The sequence below is a fragment of the Salmo salar genome, chromosome ssa02, assembly GCF_905237065.1.
Source record: "Salmo salar chromosome ssa02, Ssal_v3.1, whole genome shotgun sequence".
Taxonomy (NCBI): domain Eukaryota; kingdom Metazoa; phylum Chordata; class Actinopteri; order Salmoniformes; family Salmonidae; genus Salmo; species Salmo salar.
The window spans coordinates 79,541,346-79,564,853 of NC_059443.1; the positions used below are offsets into that span (position 1 = coordinate 79,541,346).

At 41.5% G+C, this 23,508-nt stretch overlaps 1 protein-coding gene and 1 long non-coding RNA gene across 7 annotated transcripts in view; one reads left to right on the plus strand and one right to left on the minus strand.

Annotated features, from left to right (window-relative positions):
* Window positions 1-4,036: 4,036 nt before the first annotated feature.
* On the plus strand, window positions 4,037-6,173 carry LOC106585236 (uncharacterized). Its single transcript, XR_001323926.2, has 4 exons — window positions 4,037-4,139; window positions 4,330-4,359; window positions 4,605-4,737; window positions 5,641-6,173. It is a non-coding gene; the product is annotated as an uncharacterized lncRNA (long non-coding RNA).
* A 22-nt stretch (window positions 6,174-6,195) lies between these two features.
* LOC106585215 (uncharacterized) overlaps window positions 6,196-23,508 on the minus strand; it is an 84,683-nt gene continuing 67,370 nt past the window's right edge. For 4 of the 6 annotated variants that reach the window (XM_045710825.1, XM_045710830.1, XM_045710804.1 and 1 more), the window contains 6 exons: window positions 13,134-13,295; window positions 12,879-13,015; window positions 11,877-12,010; window positions 8,983-9,077; window positions 7,992-8,703; window positions 6,196-7,223 (listed from right to left, as the gene is read on the minus strand). In XM_045710825.1, the coding sequence (XP_045566781.1) occupies window positions 7,135-7,223; window positions 7,992-8,703; window positions 8,983-9,077; window positions 11,877-12,010; window positions 12,879-13,015; window positions 13,134-13,295 (1,329 nt within the window). In that variant the 3' untranslated portion in view covers window positions 6,196-7,134. The remainder of the gene's footprint in view (window positions 7,224-7,991; window positions 8,704-8,982; window positions 9,078-11,876; window positions 12,011-12,878; window positions 13,016-13,133; window positions 13,296-23,508) is intronic. The other 2 variants (XM_045710815.1, XM_045710810.1) reach the window with 2 other exon arrangements.

A 23,508-nucleotide genomic window follows, 5' to 3' on the forward strand; every position in this document is an offset into this window, starting at 1 on the left:
ACTATAGAGGGAATATGGTGCCATAAGGCTCTGGTCTAAAGTAGTGGACTATAGAGGGAATATGGTGCCATAAGGCTCTGGTCTAAAGTAGTGGACTATAGAGGGAATAGGGTGTTATTTTAGATCAAATCTAATGTTATTTGTCACATGCTTCTTAAACAACAGGTGTAGATTAACAGTGAAATGCTTACAGGCCCTTCCCAACAATGCAGAGAGAACCAACATAGAGAAATAATGGAAGAAGAATATCACTAATAATATATACACACTGAGTAACGATAACTTGGCTCTATACACACTGAGTAACGATAACTTGGCTCTATACACACTGAGTAACGATAACTTGGCTCTATACACACTGAGTAACGATAACTTGGCTCTATACACACTGAGTAACGATAACTTGGCTCTATACACACTGAGTAACGATAACTTGGCTCTATACACACTGAGTAACGATAACTTGGCTCTATACACACTGAGTAACGATAACTTGGCTATATACACACTGAGTAACGATAACTTGGCTATATACACACTGAGTAACGATAACTTGGCTATATACACACTGAGTAACGATAACTTGGCTCTATACACACTGAGTAACGATAACTTGGCTCTATACACACTGAGTAACGATAACTTGGCTCTGTACACACTGAGTAACGATAACTTGGCTATGTACACAATGAGTAACGATAACTTGGCTCTATACACACTGAGTAACGATAACTTGGCTATATACACAATGAGTAACTATAACTTGGCTATATACACACCGAGTAACGATAACTTGGCTCTATACACACCGGGTAACGATAACTTGGCTATATACACACTGAGTAACGATAACTTGGCTATATAGACGGGGTACCAGTACTGAGTCAATGTGCAGGGGTACGAGGTAATAACTTGGCTATATAGACGGGGTAACAGTACTGAGTCAATGTGCAGGGGTACGAGGTAATAACTTGGCTATATAGACAGGGTAACAGTACTGAGTCAATGTGTAGGGGTACGAGGTAATAACTTGGCTATATAGACGGGGTACCAGTACTGAGTCAATGTGCAGGGGTACGAGGTAATAACTTGGCTATATAGACGGGGTAACAGTACTGAGTCAATGTGTAGGGGTACGAGGTAATAACTTGGCTATATAGACGGGGTAACAGTACTGAGTCAATGTGCAGGGGTACGAGGTAATAACTTGGCTATATAGACGGGGTAACAGTACTGAGTCAATGTGCAGGGGTACGAGGTAATAACTTGGCTATATAGACAGGGTAACAGTACTGAGTCAATGTGTAGGGGTACGAGGTAATAACTTGGCTATATAGACAGGGTACCAGTACTGAGTCAATGTGCAGGGGTACGAGGTAATAACTTGGCTATATAGACGGAGTACCAGTACTGAGTCAATGTGTAGGGGTACGAGGTAATAACTTGGCTATATAGACAGGGTACCAGTACTGAGTCAATGTGCAGGGGTATGAGGTAATAACTTGGCTATATAGACAGGGTACTGAGTGGTTGTGCAGGGATACGAGGTAATAACTTGGCTATATAGACGGGGTACCAGTACTGAGTCAATGTGCAGGGGTACGAGGTAATAACTTGGCTATATAGACAGGGTACCAGTACCGAGTCAATGTGCAGGGGTACGAGGTAATAACTTGGCTATATACACAGGGTACCAGTACCGAGTCAATGTGCAGGGATACGAGGTAATATCTTGGCTATATAGACAGGGTACCAGTACTGCGTCCATGTGCAGGGGTATGAGGTCATTGAGGTAGATATGTAGTGCATTTGGAAAGTATTCAGACCCATCGACTTTTTCCACATTTTGTTAAGTTACAGCCTTATTCTAAAGTGGATAAAAAATACAAAAAATACTATCCAATTTCCTAGGTTCCTGCCTTTCTAGGGAGTTTTTCCTATCCACCGTGCTTCTACATCTGCATTGCTTTCTGTTTATGGTTTTAGGCTGGGTTTCTGTATAGTAGAAGCAGCCAATGTGAAGAGTCTTAACAGTTAGTGCAAGACACAGACAAGGGCAGGGTACAGTAGTTAGCAGTATAGGCGGTTTGGTGGGAGACAAGGGCAGGGTACAGTAGTTAGCAGTATAGGCGGTTTGGTGGGAGACAAGGGCAGGGTGCAGTAGTGTCATGACGTTGCCCTCTTTGGGTACAGCGAGCACCATCCCCCCTCTCTCTATACTCCCTACACCAGGCTCTGTTAGGCAGGTCATAAATTCCTGGCCAGAGTATAAGAGAGAGTGAGTTTTCACAGAGAGAACAAAGGAATTTCTTCCACCTCTCAGAACTTGAGAACCGAACAATATTCATGTTCTGGAGAATGTTTAAAAGGTCGGTGACGTAGCCAGCTATGAACTGGTCCGTTTGGTACAATTTTGTGAAACTCATGAGAGACAATACAGCCACATTACCATAATCCTGTTTATACAAGAGTCTCAGTTGTGAGGCTTTCATCTAATTATTGTATAAAATGAATGAGTAAAGATGAAACACTTTCTGAAATTATGTAATGTGATTTTAGACTCTTTAATGAAGGAAACTCCAATTCCCTTTGGAGTTTAACTAAATCAGAGGCCCGCCCATGAGTGCAGACATTGAGCTGGCGTCATGGGACCGTCCCTTTCTGCTGCTCCGAATATAACCCCACCTTGGGTTTTCTATCTTCAGACCAAGCTTACCTCAATTACGAGAGGGCTAAGGTTTGAGTAGAGACCAGTACCTCATCACAGAGGGCTAAGGTTTGAGTAGAGACCAGTACCTCATCACAGAGGGCTAAGGTTTGAGTAGAGACCAGTACCTCATCACAGAGGGCTAAGGTTTGAGTAGAGACCAGTACCTCATCACAGAGGGCTAAGGTTTGAGTAGAGACCAGTACCTCATCACAGAGGGCTAAGGTTTGAGTAGAGACCAGTACCTCATCACAGAGGGCTAAGGTTTGAGTAGAGACCAGTACCTCATCACAGAGGGCTAAGGTTTGAGTAGAGACCAGTACCTCATCACAGAGGGCTAAGGTTTGAGTAGAGACCAGTACCTCATCACAGAGGGCTAAGGTTTGAGTAGAGACCATGCATTTATCTTGCTGAATTCTTAACCCTACCACGTGGTTAAACTCTTAGACTATCAAACCGACAGAATAAGAACAAATCTTTGATACTAATTACTAGTCTGCAGCTAGGAATTCGGTATCGTTGAACGCGAAGACCGACAACCGCCGAAACATCTACTCTATAACGACATTGCTGAATGTTACTCTGAACTATCCATTCTAACCACGGCAGAGAGAGAGGGCGGACAAACTCTCCAACAGAAACAAACTTTCCAACAGAGATCAGGACGACACACTGAGCGTAAATATATATATATATATATATATATATATATATATATATATATATATATACATATATTGAATGCAATTATTCCCGAATGAGTGAGCGTTCATGTGCAAAGGATTTGCATTTCAATTGTTATAATTACCAACTTTGTGGTGTCTGATCTCAGTCGACACCCACTTCCCTTTTGTCCACCAAGCCGCCATGCTGGTTTAGCCCACTAGGGCACATCCGCTATCATTTCCTTGTAACTATATCTACTGTTTGTTTATGCATTTCTGTGATTTATTTAATTAGTAAATAAATGATTTAAGACAATTGATGTATGGATGATTCATAGTGAAGACTGGGTACGTGCAGATAACCAACAATTTACTACGTTTGGAATGAGACTAACGTGAGGTAAAGAATAATTCATTAATTAGAAGACTAATTGATCAGATATTAAAATATCTGAAAGTTATATTAGGAAAATTTGTAATCTGAATATTTTCCTTGGTGCCCCGACTTCCTAGTTAATTACATCTACCTGATTAGTTAATCACGTAATAATAATTACAGAGAATTGATTTGATAAACTACAAATGAGTCTTCAGTCTAATGATGCCAAAGACAGGACAGTAGTTAGCACTATAGGCTGTTTGGTAGGATGGGCGGGTCCAGCTACTGACTCTGTTCACCCTCCTGTTTTACTGAGTAGAAGAAAAGTCTGAGTAACAGACTCCTTTTGGACCAGCAGAGCAGTAAGACTCTCCCTTACAGCGGATCTGTAAGTACTTTATAAGAAACTCTGTTATTGGAAAAGTAATGATGAAAAATTTAAGCTTATCAAAAATAAGACTTTTATTTGTAGTTTGAATGTTTTCTCTATGGCTATCAGCATTTGTTGAGTGTTCCATTAGGATATTGTATGTCTTTCTGTGTATTCTTTGTTAGCACCCAACTCTTTTTCCTCTCAGGGAGGATGGCCAACGTCCAGGTGCCTGTTGGTATGTCCTACTGTACTTTGGGTTGAGTGAAACTCTTGTTAACTATAAAGGAAGTTAAACAGCCATGTGTTTTCAGTGGACAGAGAGTTGGAAGAAAGTAAATAATGAATGAATGAATGAATGAATGAGTGAATGAATTGATAGATGAATGAAGCCATGCTGTGAGGTACTGTAGGAATGAATGAATTAACAAATGAATGCATTAGAGAATGAACTAATACTTTGTCTACTCCCCCCTCCCCCAGTGGCCATCGGTGCATTTGGGGACAGTCCTGTCCAGATGATCTGTCCTAACTGTCACCAGACCATGGTCACTAAGGTTGACTTCTTCTCTGGTGTCCTCACCTAGCTCTTCTGTGGAGGACTCTTCTTCTGTGGGTACGTACAAGTGTGTGTGTGTGTGTGTGTGTGTGTGTGTGGTGAAAGCCTATCCTACTGTTAGTCAGCGGGTTATGGTCAGGCACCACAGGCTGAAATGACTTGCATCCATCTATCAATTCTCAGATTTGTTGGTATTTTGATCCATTAATATTAGTATTTTCACCAAATAAACATACAAATGTCAAACTTGATGAAAATGTATGTATTTGTTTATCATACTACCGCCAAAAATGTCAAAGCTCACTACATTAAATTACACATAATTTAAAAGCCCATTTCATAAAGAATGTTACAAACTGGACTATATTTCGTAACTTACTTTGATGAGATTGTGACTGGGTCTAATTAGGCTTTGGTAGTCTAATTTCAGCGTACTTGTCTTTTAACTGCCATTTCCTGAAAGTCAGACTCTTCCAACAAACCAACTAATTTCTCTCAGCTTCAGAATCATCTACGTTCACCACATGTTGTGAGGTTATGCTTAGATGTATTCTCCAGACTTGCCCAGAGGGAATCATTGATTCTAGATAACATTTTCTTTGGAAAAATGCACCAAAAATGCATTTTACCTATGACTTTAGTATTTTACAGATAGAAAGATGAAAACAGTATTTGTCCACAATCTGCTCTGGTCAAGTCCGGTCCTGGAGGGTCTTAACAAAATGACACCAAAATATTCAGGCTGACTTCATCCAGTGTCCAGGTTGAAATGCATTTGTGTATATATGCATATACTGTATTTAATGAGATATTTGGAAACATTTTTATACAAAATGTATTTTATTTGTGTCTACATTTAACTGGTAAAAGTTGATTGTGATTAAGAGAAATCCCTTTTAGGCCTTAAGATGCATCTCCATACAATGTTTGACCATTGTTGTTTCTTCTCCTTCTCCTCAGGTTTGTTCTGGGTTGCTGTCTCATCCCTTTCTGTTTCGACAGGCTCAAAGACGCCAAGCACACGTGTCCCTCCTGCAAGACCATCCTGGGGGTTTATAAGCGCATAACCTGCAGGAGTCTCCCGTGTCTTTTGGGAAGCTAGCTACAACATTGTGTCTTGTCTTCTGAGACAAGTTGTTGTTCTTCCAAAACAATCTGTTTCTCTCAGCTTCCACCCAGTAGAACTGCACAGCAGTTTTTGTGTTTGAAAAACAAATTAGTTTAATTCAATATAACAATTTAACTGTCACAGAATGTTGTCATTGACAGTGTTCCATCCCATCCTGCCCTGTCCCTTGCTATGCAGTTAACCGCTGCCTTGGCAACGGTAAAATATTTGTGCCATAGAAAACATAGAATGTGAATATTCACGGTTTGATGGTTGTTGTATGATCTGTAAGTTATATTACTATAATTGTCTCATGCAGCACTGTGAGTCTTTCTGATTGAGTACTGTACTGGTTTGTTAGGAATAAACTGAGCCCTGAAAATTACAATAATTTCACAACCACTGAAATATTTTGTTGTTAGTTCATAGGCTGTTTATTTCTTTATGAATAAAATATAATTTTTTGGGGGGGGATTGTGCAATAATATATATTTTTATTAATTAAATCATACGTTCAACTGCTATTTAGTATCATCAAATGGCAGCATTGAGAAGACAGACAGCAGTTTGAGCTGACATGAACAGAAGCACAGTGACATTCTAATGACAGAATCATTCTACACTAGAGGAATTGGTTGTCATGACATGAACAGCGTTTTGGCTCGGTAGATAAGTGTTGGCGTACTGTATGGAGATACTAACCCTGATGGCTCTCAATGGCTCTCCCAGAAAGACGACATCACCAACACAATACTTCTTTGTCATCTAATGAAATACCTTCATATTTTCACCGGAAGGCAAAGACAAAGGGCTCTATTCAATCCACATCGTGGAAGTTCAGCGTTACAGCATGATTGAAATTTAAAGGCAATGTTCCCGTAGCGTAGACTGCATTCACGGTAAATGCTGCAGATGTTGGCTTAATAGGAAATGACCTTTACATTTCAGCTATATACAGACTGAATAGAGCCATAAAAATACTTCTTTAAACAACGTTCCAGCAACCAAGACAGAACAGACTTCATTCCAGCCACCAAGACAGAAAATAGTTCATTCCAACCAAGACAGCACATACAACATACAAAGTGAATACACTTAAATAAAATGGTGTGAAGACCTTGTCAAAGCAGAAACATTGACGTGACTAAAGTGCTAGATTGTTTTACAGTCTTTTGATAGATCCAATATATCCTTTTATTCAGTGATATTTACAATATCTAAGGCACTACCTGACTCTAAATGTATATATTTTTGTTTCCTGTTTGAGAACTTTACATTATGTTTTTCCCTGTCTGAGCCGAATGCGACTTGATGCTATGGAGTCAGTTAACTCTCTCACTCTGAAATCAGTGTAGAATGTACAGGACAGCGATGGCCAGAGTGGTGAGGAGAAGGTGGAGGCCGAACGTTGGTCTGTTGATCGCTCCGCCGCTTGCTACACAGAAACACAGAAACATACATTATAACTCTGTTCACTGAACCTCTAATCATAAACATCTCTCTCTCGGAGGACCTAAGCCCTAGGACCATGCCTCAGGACTACCTGGCCTGAGGACTCCTTGCTGTCCCCAGTCCACCTGGCCGTGCTGCTGCTCCAGTTTCAACTGTTCTGCCTGTGGCTATGGAACCCTGACCTGTTCACCGGACGTGCTGTTTTGGACTCTCTCTCTCTACCGCACCTGCTGTCTCGAACTCTGAATGATCGGCTATGAAAAGCCAACGGACATTTACTCCTGAGGTGCTGACTTGTTGCACCCTCGACAACCACTGTGATTATTATTATTTGACCCTGCTGGTCATCTATGAACATTTTAACATCTTGGCCATGTTCTGTTATAATCTCCACCCGGCACAGCCAGAAGAGGACTGGCCACCCCTCATAGCCTGGTTCCTCTGTAGGTTTCTTCCTAGGTTCTGGCCTTTCTAGGGAGTTTTTCCTAGCCACCGTGCTTCTACACCTGCATTGCTTGCTGTTTGGGGTTTTAGGCTGGGTTTCTGTACAGCACTTTGAGATATCAGCTGATGTAAGAAGGGCTTCATAAATAAATTTGATTGATTGATTGAAACAATACATTATAACTTTGTTCACCGAACCTCTAATCATATACAGCGCATTATAAACGATTAATAATCAAACTATCACAGAGAAATGAAAGAGAACCGGCTGATCTTTCATAGATAAAAAGGAACGGTCATGTTTTACCTGTAGTAGCAGCTCCTCCAGCTACGGTGGTGACTGACCCAGCTCCTCCAGCTACGGTGGTGACTGACCCAGCTCCTCCAGCTACGGTGGTGACTGACCCAGCTCCTCCAGCTACGGTGGTGACTGACCCAGCTCCTCCAGCCACAGTGGTGACTGGCCCAGCTCCTCCAGCCACAGTGGTGACTGGCCCAGCTCCTCCAGCCACAGTGGTGACTGGCCCAGCTCCTCCAGCCACAGTGGTGACTGGCCCAGCTCCTCCAGCCACAGTGGTGACTGGCCCAGCTCCTCCAGCCACAGTGGTGACTGACCCAGCTCCTCCAGCCACGGTGGTGACTGGCCCAGCTCCTCCAGCTACGGTGGTGACTGGCCCAGCTCCTCCAGCTACGGTGGTGACTGACCCAGCTCCTCCAGCTACGGTGGTGACTGGCCCAGCTCCTCCAGCCACGGTGGTGACTGGCCCAGCTCCTCCAGCCACGGTGGTGACTGGCCCAGCTCCTCCAGCTACCCCTGCACTGGTACTAGGAAGTATGATGGTCCCCACACCAACCGTGGTGGGGTCAGCCTTGCCCCCCTTAAGATCCAGCCCCAGGGAGTCCAGGTCGGCCTGGAAACGGGTGCTGATCCAGGTCTGGACCACGCTCTGGTTCTCATAGCTCTTCAGCTCTGGCAGGTTAGAACCCAGCAGACCTTTGACCTGGCTCACACCCAGAGTCTGATGGAGGAGGGGTTAGGGGGATAACTAGATACAGTTGTAGAAACACACACACACACACACACACACACACACACACACACACACACACACACACACACACACACACACACACACACACACACACACACACACACACACACACACACAGATGTAGAAACGCACAAAGACACACACAAACAGACAGACAGATAGACAGACACACAGATGTAGAAATGCACACAGACACACACACACAAACAGACAGACAGACAGATGTAGAAACACACACATACACACCTGTATAACAGTAGGGTCCAGGCTGATGAAAGTGTCCATGTCCATATTGATGTTAGAGGTGGACAGACGCTGAACGTAGGCTGAGTCAGCACCACCTAGTGGACAGACAGAGAGTAGGCTGAGTCAGCACCACCTAGTGGACAGACAGAGTAGGCCGAGTCAGCACCACCTAGTGGACAGACAGAGAGTAGGCTGAGTCAGCACCACCTAGTGGACAGACAGAGAGTAGGCTGAGTCAGCACCACCTAGTGGACAGACAGAGAGTAGGCTGAGTCAGCACCACCTAGTGGACAGACAGAGAGTAGGCTGAGTCAGCACCACCTAGTGGACAGACAGAGAGTAGGCTGAGTCAGCACCACCTAGTGGACAGACAGAGAGTAGGCTGAGTCAGCACCACCTAGTGGACAGACAGAGAGTAGGCTGAGTCAGCACCACCTAGTGGACAGACAGAGAGTAGTCTGAGTCAGCACCACCTAGTGGTCAGACAGAAGAAAGGGAAAGACAGCGATATGGATGGAGGGAATCAGAGAAAGAGAGACAGAGCCGTACTTAATTATGGCTGTGTTAGTTGGTGGGATAGTAGAGGTATGTATGTATGTATGTATGTATGTATGTATGTATGTATGTATGTATGTATGTATGTATGTATGTATGTATGTATGTATGTATGTATGTATGGCAGTGTTAGCTAGTAGGGTAGTAGAGGAATGCATGTATGTACAGTTGAAGATGGAGGTTTACATAGACCTTAACCAAATACATTTAAACTCAGTTTTTCACAATTCCTAACATGTAATCCTAGTAAAAATTCCCTGTCTTAGGTCAGTTAGGATCACCACTTTTTTTTAAGAATGTGAAATGTCAGAATAATAGTAGAGAGAATTATTTATTTCAGCTTTTATTTCTTTCATCACATTGCCAGTGGGTCAGAAGTTTACATACACTCAATTAGTATTTGGTAGCATTGCCTTGAAATTGTTTAACTTGGGTCAAACGCTTCAGGTAGCCTTCCACAAGCTTCCCACAATAAGTTGGGTGAATTTTGGCCCATTCCTCCTGACAGAACTGGTGTAACCGAGTCAGGTTTGTAGGCCTCCTTGATCGCACATGCTTTTTCAGTTCTGCCCACAAATCTTCTATAGGGTTGAGGTCAGGGCTTTGTGATGGCCACTCCAATACCTTGACTTTGTTGTCCTTAAGCCATTTTGCCACAACTTTGGAAGTATGCTTGGAGTCATTGTCCATTTGGAAGACCCATTTGCGAGCAAGCTTTAACTTCCTGACTAATGTCTTGAGATGTTGCTTCAATTTATCCACATAATTTTCCCGCCTCATGATGCCATCTATTTTGTGAAGTGCACCAGTCTCTCCTGCAGCAAATCACCACCACAACATGAAGCTGCCACCGCCGTGCTTCAATGGTTGGGTTGGTGTTCTTCGGCTTGCAAGCCTCCCCCTTTTTCCTCCAAACATAATGATGGTCATTATGGCCAAACAGTTCTATTTTTGTTTCATCAGACCAGAGGACATTTCTCCAAAAAGTATGATATTTTCCCCCATATGCAGTTGCAAACCGTAGTCTGGCTTTTTTATGGTGGTTTTTGAGCGGCCTTTCAGGTTATGTTGATATAGGACTCGTTTTACTGTGGATATAGATACTTTTGTACCTGTTTCCTCCAGCATCTTCACAAGGTCCTTTGCTGTTGTTCTGGGATTGATTTGAATTTTTCGCACCAAAGCACATTCACCTCTAGGAGACAGAACGCGTGTCCTTCCTGAGCGGTATGACGGCTGCGAGGTCCCATGGCGTTTATACTTGCGTACTATTGTTTGTACAGATGAACGTGGTACCTTCAGGCATTTGGAAATTGCTCCCAAGGATGAACCAGACTTGTGGAGGTCTACAATTTTTTTTCTGAGGTCTTGGCTGATTTCTTTTGATTTTCCCATGATGTCAAGCAAAGAGGCACTGAGTTTGAAGGTATGCCTTGAAATACATCCACAGGTACACCTCCAATTGACTCAAATGATGTCAATTAGCCTATCAGAAGCTTCTATAGCCATGACATAATTTTCTGGAATTTTCCATGCTGTTTAAAGGCACAGTCAACTTAGTGTATGTAAACTTCTGACCCACTGGAATTGTGATACAGTGAATTATAAGTGAAATAATCTGTCTAAACAATTGTTGGAAAAATGTAGATGCCCTAACCGACTTGCCATAACTATAGTTTGCCATCAAGAAATGTGTGGAGTTGTCATGTCCTGACCAGTAAAGGGGTTATTTGTTATTATAGTTTGGTCAGGACGTGGCAGGGGGTATTTGTTTTATATGGTTTTGAGTGTGTGTTTATGTAGAGGGGCGTTTGATTTATGTATGCCGGGGTTTTTGGTTTAGTTCTATGTTGTATAGTTCTATGTCTGTTCTAGGGTATTTAGATCTATGTTTAGGTAATTGGGATTGGGGCCTTCAATTGGAGGCAGCTGGTTATCGTTGCCTCTGATTGAAGGTCCTATATTTAGGAGTATGTTTGTTATGGGTATTGTGGGAGGTTGTTCTTAGCACTGCTGTATTTAGCCTGCAAGACTGTTAGTTTGTTCGTTTCTTGTTTTGTTTAATAAGTGTTCACAAATAAAGTTAAGATGAGCACTCGACCCGCTGCGCCTTGGTCCATTTACTACGACGAACGTAACAGGAGTGGTTGAAAAACGAGTTTTAATGACTCCAACCTAAGTGTATGTAAACTTCCGACTTCAACTGTATGTATGTTATGTACCTATGTATGGCTGTGTTCGCTGGTAGGAGGTAGAGGTACCTATGTATGGCTGTGTTAGCTGGTAGGAGGTAGAGGTACCTATGTATGGCTGTGTTAGCTGGTAGGAGGTAGAGGTACCTATGTATGGCTGTGTTAGCTGGTAGGAGGTAGCAGAGACAGTACTACGGCTCTGGAAGGCTCCTTCAGCAATGATGAACAGCGTTCTCTTCTTCGTTATGTTGCAGTTGGTCACCGTCAGGGCATTGGCCTTACTGCAACACGGTTAAACAGATAACACACGTCAACACAACCGTCTTATTGTTCCTCATACTGTAGATCAGGATAAGACACACGTCAACACACTATAGGTAAGTGGGCAGACCAGTAGAAACAGTTGAAGGTTGAATAAAAGCACCTCAATTCATCTCAAGCCATCTCCTAAAACAGCCCAGACTGTAACAGCCTGTCACATTTCAGTAAAGAATCAAACCACAAAATAGGTCATTAGTTTCAATTTGAAAAATTCCGCCATTGAAAACAAATTGAAACCAGCGGCTCCTCCTATAAAAAGGCTTTAAAAATGATCCAATAGAACTGAAATGCAGCTGTCATCTCCCTCCCCCCCGGACTGTTCTAAACAAAGTCTCTGTGGTGTTTCCACGGTAACGGGGGAGGGGAGGAGCCTCTGTCTCTTACTTTAGGCTCTCCTCTGTAGTAACGGTCTTCAGGATGCTGGCAAGCTAGTGTTAGCATAGCGGCTAAGTGTTACATGTTTTCCTATGGAAAATGTTAGCTGTGTTACCCATCTTAGTAATAAGGGTAACAGTTATTACTATTACATTACTGTGTAATGGTCTTCAGGAGGCTGATGTCTAGTGGACACAGGTTGGGTCCTCCTCTCTGTCTTACCTCAGGCTACTCTGTGTAATGGTCTTCAGGAGGCTGGTGTCTAGTGGACACAGGTTGGGTCCACCTCTCTGTCTTACCTCAGGCTACTCTGTGTAATGGTCTTCAGGAGGCTGATGTCTAGTGAACACAGGTTGGGTCCACCTCTCTGTCTTACCTCAGGCTACTCTGTGTAATGGTCTTCAGGAGGCTGATGTCTAGTGAACACAGGTTGGGTCCACCTCTCTGTCTTACCTCAGGCTACTCTGTGTAATGGTCTTCAGGAGGCTGATGTCTAGTGAACACAGGTTGGGTCCACCGATGGAGTTGAGCTCTGCACTGCCCAGAGTATTTCCTGAGTTCCTCAGGTACTTACTGATGATGGCCTGCACCTATAGGGGGGACATGAATAGATTGGTAAATGGCAGACTGATTGATTGGTTAATCATTTGACAGCCAGCCAGACAGACAGACAGACAGCCAGACAGACAGACAGATACATCTGGTTACCATGGCAGCATCCCAGTTTCCATAGGAGGAGTCCATCAGAGCTGACAGTGTGTCGATCTTGGTGATATTCCACATGGTGATGTCAGCATTCGTGGCAACGCACGAAGCCGGCCCAAGAACCTGCACCTTTGCTTCTGGGATGGTGGAGTTTGCGGAGTAGAACTGATGGGCGGGACACAGGAAACAGGAAGTACAGTCACATAATCAACAGGAGGATAGAGCTTCATAACACCCATGTCATACTATCTGTACATTCTCTCTGTTAATCAGATGTAATGATAAATGTATTTATATCAGGTCAGATGTAATGATCATGTATTTATATCAGGTCAGATGTAATGATCATGTATTTATATCAGGTCAGATGTAATGATCATGTATTTATATCAGGTCAGATGTAATGATAATGTATTTATATCAGGTCAGATGAAATGATAAATGTATTTATACCAGGTCAGATGTAATGATACATGTATTTATACCAGGTCAGATGTAATGATACATTTATTTATATCAGGTCAGATGTAATGATAATGTATTTATATCAGGTCAGATGTAATGATAATGTATTTATATCAGGTCAAATGAAATGATAAATGTATTTATATCAGGTCAGATGTAATGATCATGTATTTATATCAGGTCAGATGTAATGATCATGAATTTATATCAGGTCAGATGTAATGATCATGTATTTATATCAGGTCAGATGTAATGATCATGTATTTATATCAGGTCAGATGTAATGATCATGTATTTATATCAGGTCAGATGTAATGATCATGTATTTATATCAGGTCAGATGTAATGATCATGTATTTATATCAGGTCAGATGTAATGATAATGTATTTATATCAGGTCAGATGAAATGATAAATGTATTTATATCAGGTCAGATGTAATGATAAATGTATTTATACCAGGTCAGATGTAATGATAAATGTATTTATACCAGGTCAGATGTAATGATATATGTATTTATATCAGGTCAGATGTAATGATCATGTATTTATATCAGGTCAGATGTAATGATCATGTATTTATATCAGGTCAGATGTAATGATAATGTATTTATATCAGGTCAGATGAAATGATAAATGTATTTATATCAGGTCAGATGTAATGATAAATGTATTTATACCAGGTCAGATGTAATGATAAATGTATTTATACCAGGTCAGATGAAATGATAAATGTATTTATATCAGGTCAGATGTAATGATAAATGTATTTATACCAGGTCAGATGTAATGATAAATGTATTTATACCAGGTCAGATGTAATGATAATGTATTTATACCAGGTCAGATGTAATGATAATGTATTTATATCAGGTCAGATGTAATGATCATGTATTTATATCAGGTCAGATGTAATGATCATGTATTTATATCAGGTCAGATGTAATGATAAATGTATTTATATCAGGTCAGATGAAATGATCATGTATTTATATCAGGTCAGATGTAATGATCATGTATTTATATCAGGTCAGATGTAATGATAATGTATTTATATCAGGTCAGATGTAATGATAATGTATTTATATCAGGTCAGATGTAATGATAATGTATTTATATCAGATCAGATGTAATGATAATGTATTTATATCAGGTCAGATGTAATGATAATCTATTTACATCAGGTCAGATGTGTGTGTACCGTACATGTGAATCAAGCGATACTACAAAACATACGTCAGTAAAACCAGTTATCGCCTCATACGTTATACGGCTCTATGTTCAACCTACCTATTTGTATATAAGGTAAGTTAACTTTGTGTAAACTCCCCTGCCTGTATTCTGTCTCTAAATGTTGTCTATAACCATCAGCACCATATCACCAGGTAACTTTCTGACTGTGTTGTCTATAACTAGCAGCACCATATCACCAGGTAACATTCTGACTGTGTTGTCTATAACTAGCAGCACCATATCATCAGGTAACATTCTGACTGTGTTGTCTATAACTAGCAGCACCATATCACCAGATAACATTCTGACTGTGTTGTCTATAACCATCAGCACCATATCACCAGGTAACATTCTGACTGTGTTGTCTATAACCATCAGCACCATATCACCATGTAACGTTCTGACTGTGTTGTCTATAACTAGCAGCACCATATCACCAGGTAACATTCTGACTGTGTTGTCTATAACTAGCAGCACCATATCACCAGGTAACTTTCTGACTGTGTTGTCTATAACTAGCAGCACCATATCACCAGGTAACATTCTGACTGTGTTGTCTATAACTAGCAGCACCATATCACCAGGTAACATTCTGACTGTGTTGTCTATCACCAATAGCACCATATCACCAGGTAACATTGTGACTGTGTTGTCTATAACTAGCAGCACCATATCACCAGGTAACATTCTGACTGTTGTCTATAACTAGCAGCACCATATCACCAGGTAACATTCTGACTATGTTGTCTATAACTAGCAGCACCATATCACCAGGTAACATTCTGACTGTGTTGTCTATAAGTAGCAGCACCATATCACCAGGTAACATTGTGACTGTGTTGTCTATAACTAGCAGCACCATATCACCAGGTAACATTCTGACTATGTTGTCTATAACTAGCAGCACCATATCACCAGGTAACATTCTGACTGTGTTGTCTATAACTAGCAGCACCATATCACCAGGTAACATTGTGACTGTGTTGTCTATAACTAGCAGCACCATATCACCAGGTAACGTTCTGACTGTGTTGTCTATAACTAGCAGCACCATATCACCAGGTAACATTCTGACTGTGTTGTCTATAACTAGCAGCACCATATCACCAGGTAACATTCTGACTGTGTTGTCTATAACCATCAGCACCATATCACCAGGTAACGTTCTGACTGTGTTGTCTATAACTAGCAGCACCATATGACCAGGTAACATTCTGACTGTGTTGTCTATAACTAGCAGCACCATATCACCAGGTAACATTCTGACTGTGTTGTCTATAACTAGCAGCACCATATCACCAGGTAACATTCTGACTGTGTTGTCTATAACTAGCAGCACCATATCACCAGGTAACATTCTGACTGTGTTGTCTATAACTAGCAGCACCATATCACCAGGTAACATTCTGACTGTGTTGTCTATAACTAGCAGCACCATATCACCAGGTAACATTGTGACTGTGTTGTCTATAACTAGCAGCACCATATCACCAGGTAACATTCTGACTGTGTTGTCTATCACCAATAGCACCATATCACCAGGTAACACTGTGACTGTGTTGTCTATAAGTAGCAGCACCATATCACCAGGTAACATTCTGACTGTGTTGTCTATAACTAGCAGCACCATATCACCAGGTAACATTCTGACTGTGTTGTCTATCACCAATAGCACGATATCACCAGGTAACATTCTGACTGTGTTGTCTATAACCATCAGCACCATATCACCAGGTAACATTCTGACTGTGTTGTCTATAACCATCAGCACCATATCACCAGGTAACATTCTGACTGTGTTGTCTATAACCATCTGCACCATATCACTAAGTAACATTCTGACTGTGTTGTCTATCACCAATAGCACCATATCACCAGGTAACATTCTGACTGTGTTGTCTATCACCAATAGCACCATATCACCAGGTAACATTGTGACTGTGTTGTCTATCACCAATAGCACCATATCACCAGGTAACATTCTGACTGTGTTGTCTATAACCATCAGCACCATATCACCAGGTAACATTCTGACTGTGTTATCTATAACTAGCAGCACCATATCACCAGGTAACATTGTGAATGTGTTGTCTATCACCAATAGCACCATATCACCAGGTAACATTCTGACTGTGTTGTCTATCACCAATAGCACCATATCACCAGGTAACACTGTGACTGTGTTGTCTATAAGTAGCAGCACCATATCACCAGGTAACATTCTGACTGTGTTGTCTATAACTAGCAGCACCATATCACCAGGTAACATTCTGACTGTGTTGTCTATCACCAATAGCACCATATCACCAGGTAACATTCTGACTGTGTTGTCTATCACCAATAGCACAATATCACCAGGTAACATTCTGACTGTGTTGTCTATAACCATCAGCACCATATCACCAGGTAACATTCTGACTGTGTTGTCTATAACCATCAGCACCATATCACTAAGTAACATTCTGACTGTGTTGTCTATCACCAATAGCACCATATCACCAGGTAACATTCTGACTGTGTTGTCTATCACCAATAGCACCATATCACCAGGTAACATTCTGACTGTGTTGTCTATCACCAATAGCACCATATCACCAGGTAACATTCTGACTGTGTTGTCTATAACCATCAGCACCATATCACCAGGTAACATTCTGACTGTGTTATCTATAACTAGCAGCACCATATCACCAGGTAACATTGTGACTGTGTTGTCTATCACCAATAGCACCATATCACCAGGTAACATTGTGACTGTGTTGTCTATCACCAATAGCACCATATCACCAGGTAACATTGTGACTGTGTTGTCTATCACCAATAGCACCATATCACCAGGTAACATTCGGACTGTGTTGTCTATCACCAATAGCACCATATCACCAGGTAACATTGTGACTGTGTTGTCTATAACTAGCAGCACCATATCACCAGGTAACATTCTGACTGTTGTCTATAACTAGCAGCACCATATCACCAGGTAACATTCTGACTATGTTGTCTATAACTAGCAGCACCATATCACCAGGTAACATTCTGACTGTGTTGTCTATAAGTAGCAGCACCATATCACCAGGTAACATTGTGACTGTGTTGTCTATAACTAGCAGCACCATATCACCAGGTAACATTCTGACTATGTTGTCTATAACTAGCAGCACCATATCACCAGGTAACATTCTGACTGTGTTGTCTATAACTAGCTGCACCATATCACCAGGTAACATTGTGACTGTGTTGTCTATAACTAGCAGCACCATATCACCAGGTAACGTTCTGACTGTGTTGTCTATAACTAGCAGCACCATATCACCAGGTAACATTCTGACTGTGTTGTCTATAACTAGCAGCACCATATCACCAGGTAACATTCTGACTGTGTTGTCTATAACCATCAGCACCATATCACCAGGTAACGTTCTGACTGTGTTGTCTATAACTAGCAGCACCATATGACCAGGTAACATTCTGACTGTGTTGTCTATAACTAGCAGCACCATATCACCAGGTAACATTCTGACTGTGTTGTCTATAACTAGCAGCACCATATCACCAGGTAACATTCTGACTGTGTTGTCTATAACTAGCAGCACCATATCACCAGGTAACATTCTGACTGTGTTGTCTATAACTAGCAGCACCATATCACCAGGTAACATTCTGACTGTGTTGTCTATAACTAGCAGCACCATATCACCAGGTAACATTGTGACTGTGTTGTCTATAACTAGCAGCACCATATCACCAGGTAACATTCTGACTGTGTTGTCTATCACCAATAGCACCATATCACCAGGTAACACTGTGACTGTGTTGTCTATAAGTAGCAGCACCATATCACCAGGTAACATTCTGACTGTGTTGTCTATAACTAGCAGCACCATATCACCAGGTAACATTCTGACTGTGTTGTCTATCACCAATAGCACCATATCACCAGGTAACATTCTGACTGTGTTGTCTATCACCAATAGCACGATATCACCAGGTAACATTCTGACTGTGTTGTCTATAACCATCAGCACCATATCACCAGGTAACATTCTGACTGTGTTGTCTATAACCATCTGCACCATATCACTAAGTAACATTCTGACTGTGTTGTCTATCACCAATAGCACCATATCACCAGGTAACATTCTGACTGTGTTGTCTATCACCAATAGCACCATATCACCAGGTAACATTGTGACTGTGTTGTCTATCACCAATAGCACCATATCACCAGGTAACATTCTGACTGTGTTGTCTATAACCATCAGCACCATATCACCAGGTAACATTCTGACTGTGTTATCTATAACTAGCAGCACCATATCACCAGGTAACATTGTGAATGTGTTGTCTATCACCAATAGCACCATATCACCAGGTAACATTCTGACTGTGTTGTCTATCACCAATAGCACCATATCACCAGGTAACACTGTGACTGTGTTGTCTATAAGTAGCAGCACCATATCACCAGGTAACATTCTGACTGTGTTGTCTATAACTAGCAGCACCATATCACCAGGTAACATTCTGACTGTGTTGTCTATCACCAATAGCACCATATCACCAGGTAACATTCTGACTGTGTTGTCTATCACCAATAGCACAATATCACCAGGTAACATTCTGACTGTGTTGTCTATAACCATCAGCACCATATCACCAGGTAACATTCTGACTGTGTTGTCTATAACCATCAGCACCATATCACTAAGTAACATTCTGACTGTGTTGTCTATCACCAATAGCACCATATCACCAGGTAACATTCTGACTGTGTTGTCTATCACCAATAGCACCATATCACCAGGTAACATTCTGACTGTGTTGTCTATCACCAATAGCACCATATCACCAGGTAACATTCTGACTGTGTTGTCTATAACCATCAGCACCATATCACCAGGTAACATTCTGACTGTGTTATCTATAACTAGCAGCACCATATCACCAGGTAACATTGTGACTGTGTTGTCTATCACCAATAGCACCATATCACCAGGTAACATTGTGACTGTGTTGTCTATCACCAATAGCACCATATCACCAGGTAACATTGTGACTGTGTTGTCTATCACCAATAGCACCATATCACCAGGTAACATTCGGACTGTGTTGTCTATCACCAATAGCACCATATCACCAGGTAACATTGTGACTGTGTTGTCTATCACCAATAGCACCATATCACCAGGTAACATTGTGACTGTGTTGTCTATAACTAGCAGCACCATATCACCAGGTAACATTCTGACTGTGTTGTCTATAACCATCAGCACCATATCACCAGGTAACGTTCTGACTGTGTTGTCTATAACTAGCAGCACCATATCACCAGGTAACATTCTGACTGTGTTGTCTATAACTAGCAGCACCATATCACCAGGTAACATTCTGACTGTGTTGTCTATAACTAGCAGCACCATATCACCAGGTAACATTCTGACTGTGTTGTCTATAACTAGCAGCACCATATCACCAGGTAACATTCTGACTGTGTTGTCTATAACTAGCAGCACCATATCACCAGGTAACATTCTGACTGTGTTGTCAGCCTTTGATGTTATTGATTATAAATTGTTATTGAAAAAAAACAACTTGCTATGGCTTTACATCACCTGCCATCACATGATTGAAGAGTTACTTATCCAATAGAACCTAGAGAGTGTTCTTCAATGGAAGCTTCTCTAACGTCAGATATGTAGAGTGCCCTCCACTTGTGTTGGCGCCCTTGGTAAATATGAGCAAAATGGGCTGTAATAAGAGTGTCTTTGCTGTTTATCCTCTTGGTCTTTCATTCAAAATATTCAAAAAAAATCTAACCTTTAATTGAAGTAAAATTATTAAAAAAGATAAATGTGAAGTAAATGAAAGAAATATTTTTCTTCAAAACATGTGTGCCACAATTATTGGCACCCCTAGAAATTCTTATAAGTAAAATCTAACTGAAGTATATTCCCATGCATATTTTAAGTTTTAAGTTCACCTGAGTGATTAGGAATACTTAAGTGGTAAGCCATGACTTCCTGTTTCACTGGGGTATACATACGAGGTGACATACAGGCCAAGTTCCCAGAGTCATCCATCACTATGGGAAAGACCCGAGAATACAGTAACGATGTGCGACAAAAGGTTGTTGAGCTGCACAAATCAGGAAATTGCTGTGAGAAATAGCTCAATGATTGAAAATGTCCATTTCCACTATCAGGGCAATAATTAAGAAGTTTAAAGCAACTGGAGATGTTAACAATCAGCCTGGAAGAGGACGTGTGTCTATATTGACCCCACGCACAGTGAGGAGGATGGTTAGTGGCCAAAAAATCTCCAAGGATCACAGCTGGAGAATTGCAGACGTTAGTTGGGTCTTGGGGTCAGAAAGTCTCCAAAACTACAATCAGACGCCACCTACGTAACCACAAGTTGTTTGGGAGCGTTGCCATAAAAAAGCCATTGCTGTCATCAAACAACAATCTCAAGCACCTACAGTTTGCCAAACGTTACTGGAACTTTCAATGGGACCAGGTTCTATGGTCAGATGAGACCAAAATAGAGCTTTTTTGAAACAAACACCAGAGGTTGGTTTGGCGTAGACAGAAAGATATCCATGCAGAAAAGTACCTCATCCCCACTGTGAAATATGGTGGTGGATCTTTGATGCTGTGGGGCTGTTTTTCTTCCAAAGGCCCTGGACAACTTGTAAGGATACATAGTATCATGGACTCCATCAAGTACCAGCAGATATTACATCAAAACCTGACTGCCTCTGCAGGGAACCTTAAACTGGGCCTTGGTTGGATCTTCCAGCAGGACAATGATCCAAAACACACCTCAAAATCAACACAAAAATGGTTCACTGACCACAGAATCAAGGTTTTGCCATGTCCATCCCAGTCCCCTGGCCTAAACCTCATAGAAAACCTGTGAGATGAGCCGAAGAGGAGAGTCCACAAGCGTGGACCTCGGAATCTGAAGGATCTGGAGAGATTCTGTATGGAGGAATGGTCTCCCATTCCCTTGCCATGTGTTCTCCAACCTCATTACACATTATAGGAGAAGACTCAAGAGCTGTTATCTTGGCAAAGGGAGGATGCACACAGTATTGAACGAAGGGGTACCAATAATTGTGGCACACATATGTTAGAAAAATACTTGTTTTATGTTAAGAATGTATTTCTTCTTTGAATGATTTTACTTTAATTAAAAGTTGAATGACCAAGAGGATAAACAATACATATATTGTTTTGCAGCCTGTTTTGCTCATGTTTGCCAGGCGTGCCAGTATTGGTGGAGGGCACTGTACAGTGCGGTATCCCTCAGGGCAGTTGCCTTGGGCCGTTATTATTTTCTATTTTTTACAAATAATTTGCCTCTGGTCTCAGACAAAGCTAGAATGACTATGCATGCGGATGATTCCACATTCTACAGGTCAGCACCCAAAGCCAGTGAGCTCACTAAAATTCTAAATAAGGAGTTGCAGTCAGTATTGGAATGGGTGATTCATAATAAACTGGTCTTAAATACATCTAAATCTAAAAGCATTGTATTTGTTTCAAAACATAAAAAAAAAACTCAATCTCAACTGGAGTTGTACATAAACTGTGACCATTAAGGAAGTTGAGTAAGCTAAACTCCTAGATATAACATTGGATGATCCATTATCATGGGCATGTCATATTGACAAAGTTGTTGTGAAGATGGAGAGGGGTATGTCTTTTATAAAAAGATGTTCTGCGTTTTGACACAAAAATCAACTGTACTAGTTGTTCAGGCTCTGGTCTCATCCCATCTTGATAACTGTCCGCTAATATGGTCACGTGCAGCAACAAAATACCTACCAAAACTGCATCTGGCACAAAACTGAGCAGCATCCCTTGCCCTTAACTGCACATACAGAACTAAGAACAACAACATGCATACCAGTCTTTCTTGGTTGAGGGTTGACAAGAGATGAACTGCTTATCTTCTAGTTATGAGAAATATTACTGTGATAAATTCCAGATTGTCTGCATAATCAAATAACATTCAGCTCGAACACGGTTCCATAAGACATGCCAGCAGGGTAGGGCGATATGGCCAAAATATCATATCACAATATTTACAAAAAAATATAAGCTATTTCACGGTATTTTATGTTTTTGAATAATAAAAGTTGTAAATTTGCTTTGAGTAGTCCGTGAAACTACTGAAATATCACATTTATATAAGTATTCAGACCCTTCACTCAGTACTTTGTTGAAGCACCTTTGGTAGCGATTATAGCCTTGAGTCTGACGCAACAAGCTTGGCACACCTGTATTTGGGGAATTTCTCCCATTCTTCTCTACAGATCCTCTCAAGCTCTGTCAGGCTCTCCAGAGATGTTCGATCAGGTTCAAGTTCAGGTTCTGGCTGGGCCACTCAAGGACATTCAGAGACTTGTCCCGAAGCCACTCCTGCGTAGTCTTGGCTTTGTTCTTAAGATCGTTGAACTGTTGGAATGTGAACCTTCGCCCCAGTCTGAGGTCCTGGGGCAGGTTTTCATCAATGATCTCTCTGTACTTTTCTCCGTTCATCTTTCCCTCAATCCTGACTAGTCTCCCAGTCCCTGCCGCTGAAAAACATCCCCACAGCAGGATGCTGCCACCACCATGCTTCACAGTAGGGATGCCTACAACCTTCCCTGTGGCTCAGTTGGTAGAGCATGGTGT